Genomic DNA, 9,005 nt, shown 5'->3' with positions numbered 1-9,005 from the left:
AGAGAGAGAGAGAGAGAGAGAGAGAGAGAGAGAGAGAGAGAGAGAGAGTACTCTTTACGTAGAAGAAACCGAGAAAATCCGAGATATTTATATAAAACTTAAAAAAAAAGTTTTGTTAAAAAAAATAAAAGTAAATATTCTTAAATTCGTATCTCGGAAACTATTGGTTGTACAAAGACAAATAAAAAATGATTTTGTAGGAATTTCAGTAATCTCCTATTTTTATGAGAAATATTTTGTACGTAAAAGTAATCAGATCCGAGATATTTACGAAAAAATGTGAAATATTGCTTTATTCTCGAAATGACCAAAAATACAACATTCTCCAAAAAATTCTATCACGGAAAATATTGATCTTACGACCTTCAAAAAAACAAAATTTGTAATTTTATTAACTTTCTTTTTGATAATAACCTTTATTTAAACAAAATACTTTCTGAAATATTCTAAAAATCGTCATTTTTGATTAGTTGTTTAAAGCTGAAAAGTTTTTCAAGTCCGCTGACGGTCAGGATTTTTAATATGATGTGTAAATCATTTCGAACCACTTCTTACAATCAAATTTTTTGTGGCAATTTTGCCTTCAAAATGCAAAATATTTAATTTTTCTAGGCTGGACAGATACTTTAAATAGATTTAAGTCTTGAAAAATATTATGTAAATCAAAAGTGAAAGAGAGATCGATATTTCTAGATGATCATTCTTCTTCGTCGTCAAGCGCGAATCCAGATGCTCCTGGACACAGCCGATAGTCCTGCATTTAGTCGCTACGACAAAGAATATGAGGATTTACTCATAAACTACGCGTGGAAGGGCATCTTCCATCATGCGATTTATCAAAGCTTCGGAGGAATTGCGGTGTTTTGTTGGGGTTTTACTCCAATCGCTGATTTCGTCGCTAGTCGTTCACGCCAACTGCCCATGGAGGGATGGTACCCTTATAATACGACGGCGACACCGGCTTTCGAGATCACCGCGGCACATCAGGGCATCGCTATCATAATTGCTTGCTTTCATAACGTGGCGATGGATACACTGATGACGGGCTTAATCATGGTCGCCTGTTGCCAGCTGGCAATCCTAGAGCGCAACATTATCTCGATTGATAACAAGGCAAGCATTCGTGGAATGCAGAATGATAATGATAAGGACAAGCCGCTCGAAAGGAGAACTTTAGCTTATCAACTACTCAAACGATGCGCTATGCACAGTAATATGATATTTCAGTAAGTTAGATGCATAAAAGTAAGACTTAAATAAAAAACTCGAGCATGTAACATGTTAAATTTGTTAAAATAGTTTGAAGCAAAATTAAGGAGAATCCTGTTCAAATAGTTTTTTATTTTGTATGTATGTAGTTCGATTAATCAAACAATTCCAACTTAAATATATAATAATTGGTATGTAATATTAATTTGTTATGTCTGCAATTTAGATAGTTCAAATATTTCACTGCAAACTCAGCTAACTATTTCTTATTGTAATTTGAAAGCTTCAGACAAAATTTTCGTAAAGAAAAAATCATCTTAGAATTAGATCACACAGAAATACGTCTTTTCAGGGACACTTATGTTATTCACAATGTGTACATATATATACATATATATTATAGATATATGTATGTGTATATATATATATATATATATGTTATAGATATATGTATATATATACTATATGTATACATATATCTATATTATATATATGTATATATACGGGGTGTCCGATAAATTTTGACAAAGCGCTTGTGTATAGATAGACGGACTAAACTGAGTCGAAAAGTGCTCTGTCATTTTGCAATTTTCGCAATAGTTAACAAGATATTAATTTATAATATGAAAAAAATGATACATAAAGCTTAGTTGATGTAAATCGAGGAAATGTATAATGGCTTTTTGAGCCAGCCACTGCGCATTGATTGGTCATGTAAAGTTGATTTATTATGTGATTAATGTATAATACATATTTCGATCCATGGATCTTTGGATTCTTTCAATATACTATCTGAAGATCGTCTGAATTATCACTCTGTTTAACATCATTATACTTCCTAATATTATACAATATAATGAACTAAATCGCTAAATATTGGTTTTCAATAATTTTTTACTTAAATACTATCAACTTTACAGAAAAACAGCGAGAGATAAAAATTGTTTATCAAACTGAGTCGAAAAATCCTGTATCATTTTGTAATTTTCACAATAGTTAGTTTCTAAAAATTGCCGAATAAGAACGGATAAAATCGACGCATAAGACAATTTTAAGATATTTTTTAGAGTTCTTTATGACATATTTTAAAGATGTTTTTCAAAGAACTCTTAAAAATACTTTAAAGTTGTCTAATGCGTCGATTTTAGACATTCTGTTTTAATCCGCTCTATCTGCACACAAAAATAGTCCCAAATATTTTGATATACCCTATAATTTACATATTAGTGTGTGTATACAAAACTATAACAGTAGCTGACTGATGTAATTCCACGTACAAATTTAAGATAATTTTTCCATAACTCCAAAAACTGAAAGTTACGTGATAAACAAGGTATGTTTGGTGACTCAAAAAAGTCATGAGTATATATTTTCTTTATGACAGTCAGGATTTCTTTTTATCCGACATGGAACGTATCTCATTTATTAACTATTATCGTGGTTTCCAGTTTTTAGGAGTTACGAATTATTCCCTCAAATTGATACAGGTATCCATAGGAATGCGGAAAAGATGCCTGCGGACTAAATACCTATAGGATACTACACTTTGACGTATTAGAACATGTAGGTGCACATAGGACAAAGGAAATGTGCATACGTCATCCTATGGTAGTCTATAGGCATTTTCAGTCCCCTCATGGGACACCTCTTCTTTGTCTTACGTTCGCCTACATGTTATTATATGTCAAACTGGTATTCTATAGACCTTTTAGTTCTCATAGGGCATCTGTTCACATTCTTGTGAGTACCTCTATTACCCTATTTACATTTCTATGAATGTCCTACTTATAGCTATGCATGCTGCACATATCCTGTAGGTAACTACACAAACTCCTACAGAATCTTATAGTCCTCTACAGGAACCTATTAAAAAAACCCATAAAAAAATGGGAATTTGCAGCAGGGTCTTTACATTCACGATTGTAATTTACTATGGAGGTTGGTAATAATAATTAGTTTTTTGGATGTCAAGTTAATTTTAGACAACAACAAAATTATCTTTGATCAATATTGCAAACCTCCATTTTCGGTAAGATTTTTGAATTTCCATTCACACCATCCTATTTGTCATAAGAAAGGAATAGTTTTTAGTACGGTGAACAAAATACTTTTTTCCCATCCTTGTTACCATCAAAAAACTTAGTGGAGGCTGTCGACATTTTTGTTAGATAATGGTTACCCACTTCTTTTTATTTTTGCAGCAATTAGAATGAGATTGAAATTCCATTTTCACAATTCCAACAATCCTATCACTAATAAACATAAAATTAAAAATAAATATTTTACAGTTCCGTATATATAAAATCAGTCTCTGAAAGCTTTTTACCATCAAATATTGTGGAAAATATTAACTTAACAACAGCTTTTACGATTTCTAACACTTTAAATAAATTTATTAAAGTAGATAAAAATCGTTTAGATCCTTTAGTACACAAGGATGTTGTTTATAAGATCTCATGTCTGAATTGTGACATGAGTTATATCGGCCAAACAAAAAAATGCTAGAGTGCACATGGGCACTCTTCTGATAACAATAACAAAAAGAGTTTTTCTTCGGTTATTTCAGACCATCGCATGAAATTTAATCATAATTTTAATTGGGAGAAAGTTAAAATATTAGATACTGAACTATCTTACAATAAAAGATTAATATCGGAAATGGTGCATATAAAAAGACAAGCATAAGATTTCAATAAGCAGAAAGATACAGAATCCTCATCTGACATGTATCTATACTCGAGTCGCTTTCCCTTTCTTAATACTTCCTTAGATACTTCCTCCTTTCATTCTTTCTCTGGCACTGTTCCTCTTAATTATCATACAGTATCAGATTCGAGTTGCCTTTTAAAGAGATCCGAGTTCTGGTTATCAGGATATCTCGATGCCGTTTATCTAATGTTGCTCTCAAATAGGTCACTACTAATTATCGGGTACTTTTTATTTCATATTTTGACTGTTCGTTTGTAATTTTAACTATTTTTCTAATATTCTAATTTTAAACTTTATAACTTTTTTGCGATATACATTTTGATATATACAATTTATTTTTTTGTAATCTTATGATCGCTGTAAAGTAATTATACAGTTTAATATACGCGCCTCAAAAATCAATAAAATTAGGTTTATTTGACGCGATTTTGCATGAAACGAAAGAATTTAGCAAAAAAAAAACATCGCTTTGCCCTGCGAGCCCTCTGTAAGCCGAGATATTGAGTTAAAGTTTTTTTTTATTTTTTAATAAAGAGTATGAGGGAAAGAAAAATGGCGCCTTTAACCCTAACCTATGGGCTATATGGCGCAAAACTAGATCTAATTCAAGACAGAACAAAGAGAAAAAAAAAGAAAAAGTATAACGAACATAAATCTATGACACAACAACTTTAAATAACTTTTCCAGTTCTCTTGATAAAATTAAAAATAACTCTTAATGTAAACCAATCCTTTACTTTAATGAGCTCAAAAACATTAACATGATGAAATACTCTTCTTAATCTTAATTCCTGGTCTAACAACTCTAAAATCATCATATCTACTATATTGCCAAATAACATGATCCAAACTCTCTATATCATATCCACACTCACATCGCTCATTATTCACATACTTCTTCCTTGCTAGAGAACCCCCCCTAAGTTATAATGATTAGATCTAATCCTATTTACAAAAATAATAAAATACCACATTTAATTCACAAAACCAAGGCTTCGTTTTATTCATATCATAATAATTATCAAAATAAAATTTTCCTTTATACAACGCCTCCTTTCTTATTGTATCCTGAATATATTTCCATGTTTCTGACTTAAACACTCTTCTTAAATCCCGTATCGGTACATATAAATTCTTGTCTTCCTCTTCAGATGCAGCTTCCTTGGCCAGTGAATCAGCTAACTCATTACCTTTAATGCCAATATGAGACGGCACCCACACAAAAATAATCTTCATATCCGTTTAAATTTCAGTTTTTTTTTTGTTACGGTGTATGATTATCTGTTGTAGAAAAAGATAATATAATAAGCATAAATTGTATATAAAAATTCACGTTTATTAAAAGAAACATTTTTTAAAGGAGCGTTTACGTTTAAGAACCGATTTTAAAGGTATTTTTTTGTAAATTTTTTTAATGAATAAAAATTTAAGTATAGTTTAAAAATAATACAGTTCTAGAAAGTGCATACATGAAAATACAAGAAAATTTTTTGTTTAATGTTTATTTTTTATAAAGTAGTAATAAGATGGCACTAAAGTTAAGCTTGCACCTGAAGTTAACTTAACCACGAACACGGTCAAACGGTGATAAAGATATAAGAATGATATTATTGATCTGAAAGCAAAAAATAGAGCTTTTTCTTAATGAGTAGATTTGTAATTCTTGCCTGAACTAGGATAATCACATATTTTCAAAATGTCGACAGTTTGAAAAAATGATTCGAATTTTGCTCATTTTTTTCTCTTATTTGATCTTCCAAAAAAAAATAAAAAAAATTAACATAAACTATTAATTCTAGTTCAGACGATAATGATATTCTCTGAGTATAACCGTAAAAGTAGAAGTTAGACTAATAGTTTTTTTGGAATTATGATCACCATTTTCAAAGACACGGTTTCGAGAAAAACGCGTTTAAAGCTTTGAAACATTTTAGTACAAGTACCTCTCCGTTTTCTGTTAGAAACGAAAGTAACGCTCAAAAGGAATTGAAACTCTGCTGCTTTTCCAGTTTCTATACCAGTTTGGATAGAACCATTTTAGAATAGTCTCAAAAAATTGAATATAAATAATAGCTAGCGCCGTTTATAGCAATTAGTTGGCATGCGCTATTTGAATCAATCAAGCGGCCCCAAATACCACGTCATTTTATTTTGTATATCTTGGATAATTCTTGTTTCTCCCAAAAAACGTGGGATATTTTTAAGATTACATATAAGCTTTCAAAAAAAGCAAAAGAAATTGATTTTTTTATTCCTCAAACGTAAAGACTCCCTTAAAAGAAAAATCTAAAAACGGAGATGTGTAATCATTTTTTTCTTTTCTTTGCTGCACTTTTTTCTTCTACATCAACGTCAACAATTCACAGTGTTTCAACTAGTCCTTTCAACTGTTTACAGCTTGTTGATAATTTTCTATAGAATAACATATTAATCTTACGTAAATTATTATAATCAAGGAAGAAAATAAAAAAATAATACTCTGTGAACATCCTGTAATATTGCTTTAAGACTTTTGAGAAGTCGCTGTGTAACACAATCGACTCGATGATCGTATCGAAAAAGTTAAAAAATCTAGATCAAAATCTGGACTGAAACCAAACCGAAAACATTTTCGGTCTGAGTACCGTTTCGGTCCATTAGCTTGCATAATGTTTCGGCACAGTATATACAGTAGCACAACTCTCCTAATTTTATGTTGGCGAAAATAGAGTTCACATGCGTGAAATAAGTAAGTTGCCCCGTCTCTTTTCCTCCTTTTTTTATTGACCCCCCCCTCTCTCTCTCTCTCTCTTTCTCTCTCTATTTAAATAAGCGTTTCAATGTTTCACTTAAACATTTGTCTTTCAAGCATATATGGTTCAGAGTAGAAATTTAGAGGGAATTATGTGTATTGTTCATTTGGTGAATCTCTCTCGAGAGATTAGTCTAATTTTTGTGAAAAAGTGATAAAGTGAAAAAATGAACAAAAGTAACATAGAAAATCGAGCAAAAAGGATTTTTTTTTATTTATTTTAAATTTATTTTTTGGACATATATGTATATAAATTCCTTTTATATCAGCTTTCCCATATTTTCATAGATATATAATTACATAATATTTCTTTATACAAAAATATACATTTTTAAGTTAATTTAATATTTTTCCTAATTTTTTTATATTTTTTCTTTATTTTTCAATGTATTTACAATTTATTTTTATTAATTTTCATAAAGCTTAAATTATTTCATTGCAATATTAAGCTTATTCGCGTTGCATGCTCTAATATGCTCCAATATGTTCCTACAATAGCATTTACTCACTTCAACGAATTCGTTGGATGCGATGCGAATAAATCTAGTGAGTTTTGCGAGGAATTTTGATAGAGTGAAAAAAGGATGAAAAGAGAGTTTAGGTGGTAACCGTGGCAACGCTAGATAACTTACTTATTTCACGCATGCGCACTCTGTTTTGGCCAACTAACATCAAAGGCACAGTACATACAGTAGCGCACCTTTGATGTTAGTGTTGGCCAAAATGGAGTGCGCATGCGTGAAATAAGCAAGTTACCTAGCGTTGTCATGGTTATCATCTAAACTTTTTTCTCTTTTCATCCTTTTTTCGCTGTCAAAACTCACTAGATTTATTCGCGTCGCACTCCAACAAATGCGTTGGAGTGAGTAAGAGCTGTTATAGAAACATATTAAAGCATGCAACGTATACAAACGAATAAACCTACTATTACAACGAAATAATCTGAACTTAATGAAAATTAATACAAATAAATTGTAAACATATTGAAAAATAAAGAGAAAATGTAGAAAAATATTAAGAAAAATATTAAATTAACTTAAAAATGTATATTTGTATAAAGAAATATTATGTAATTATATATCTATGAAAATGTTATAAGAAAGCTGAGAGATATAAAAAAAATTTATATACATGTATGTGTCCAAAAAATAAATTAAAAATATAATAAATAAAAAGAAATCCTTTTTCCCGATTTTCTATGTTACTTTTTGTTCATTTTTTCACTTTATCACTTTTTCACAAAAATTAGACCAATCTCTCGAGATTTCTCACACAACATTTCACCAAATGGACAATACACGTAATACTTTCCTCTAAATTTCTACTCTGAACCATGTATGCTTGAAAGACAAATTGTTTAAGTGGAATATTGAAACGCTTATTTAAATAGAGAGAGAAAGAGAGAGAACAATAAAAAAAAGGGAGGAAATGAGATGGGGCAATGCTTGCTTATTTCACGCATGCGCACTCCATTTTGGCCAACAAAATTGGGAGAGTTGCGCTACTATATATGTATATTGTGGTTGCACTATTGAATACACTGTGGTTGCACTATTGTATACACTGTGGTATAAGCACAGTGTATACAATAGCGCAACTCTGTTTACATGACAGATTTTCTAACCTTAATAGTTGTCAACTTTAACTCTCAATATCTCGTTTCGCAGAGCAGTCCTGGACTTTTTTCTACCAGATTCTTTCATTTTACGCAAAATGCATCGAAAGAGTCCAATTTCATCGAAATTTGAGGTGAAATAACCTCAATGACTGTCAACTTTAACGCTCAATATCTCGGCTCACAAAGAACTCGCAGGACAGAACGATGCTTTTTTTGTCAGATTCTTTCGTTTCATATAAAAACGCGTGTGAATAAGCCTAATTTTATTGATTTTTGAGGTGCGTATGCTAAATATAATAACGTATTATATTTTTAGATACAAATTCATACGTCATTTCTATAACTGATTCTTGATCATTTTGAATATGTGTTTTAATAATGTGTTTTATAAATTTGTATTTCACGATATACATTTATTGTTATATTGTTAAGTTATTATTCATAAGGTTGTGATTTTAGATTAAACATTGATTTATTGCATTGGTTTATCATTGATTATAATTCTAAGCTTGAGACTTTTATAAGAGTTATATTACAAGAACCGGTAAGGACCACCAGTGTTTGTTATTCATTCACATTATCATACACCGAGTAAGACTATTACTGCGTTTTCATGGTTTGATATTGAGCAATTCTTACAACCATCTATAACGATAAGGATATATATATATATATATA

At 30.4% G+C, this 9,005-nt stretch overlaps 2 protein-coding genes across 2 annotated transcripts in view; both read left to right on the top strand.

The window, feature by feature from the left end:
• Positions 1–729: 729 nt before the first annotated feature.
• Positions 730–1,230, top strand: LOC108756589. Its single transcript, XM_018500503.1, has one exon. It carries the CDS (start codon positions 730–732, stop codon positions 1,228–1,230), a length of 501 nt encoding a protein of 166 aa, XP_018356005.1.
• Positions 1,231–8,855: 7,625 nt separating this feature from the next.
• Positions 8,856–9,005, top strand: part of LOC108756613 (odorant receptor 2a-like) — a 1,893-nt gene continuing 1,743 nt past the window's right edge. Inside the window, exon 1 of the mRNA XM_018500549.1 lies at positions 8,856–8,871. The gene's annotated coding sequence lies outside the window, so the exon portion shown is untranslated. The remainder of the gene's footprint in view (positions 8,872–9,005) is intronic.

This window comes from Trachymyrmex septentrionalis, unplaced genomic scaffold (genome assembly GCF_001594115.1).
Source record: "Trachymyrmex septentrionalis isolate Tsep2-gDNA-1 unplaced genomic scaffold, Tsep1.0 scaffold129, whole genome shotgun sequence".
In the NCBI taxonomy this organism is placed as follows: Eukaryota; Metazoa; Arthropoda; class Insecta; order Hymenoptera; family Formicidae; genus Trachymyrmex; species Trachymyrmex septentrionalis.
This window is presented reverse-complemented; position numbering and strand designations above follow the sequence as displayed.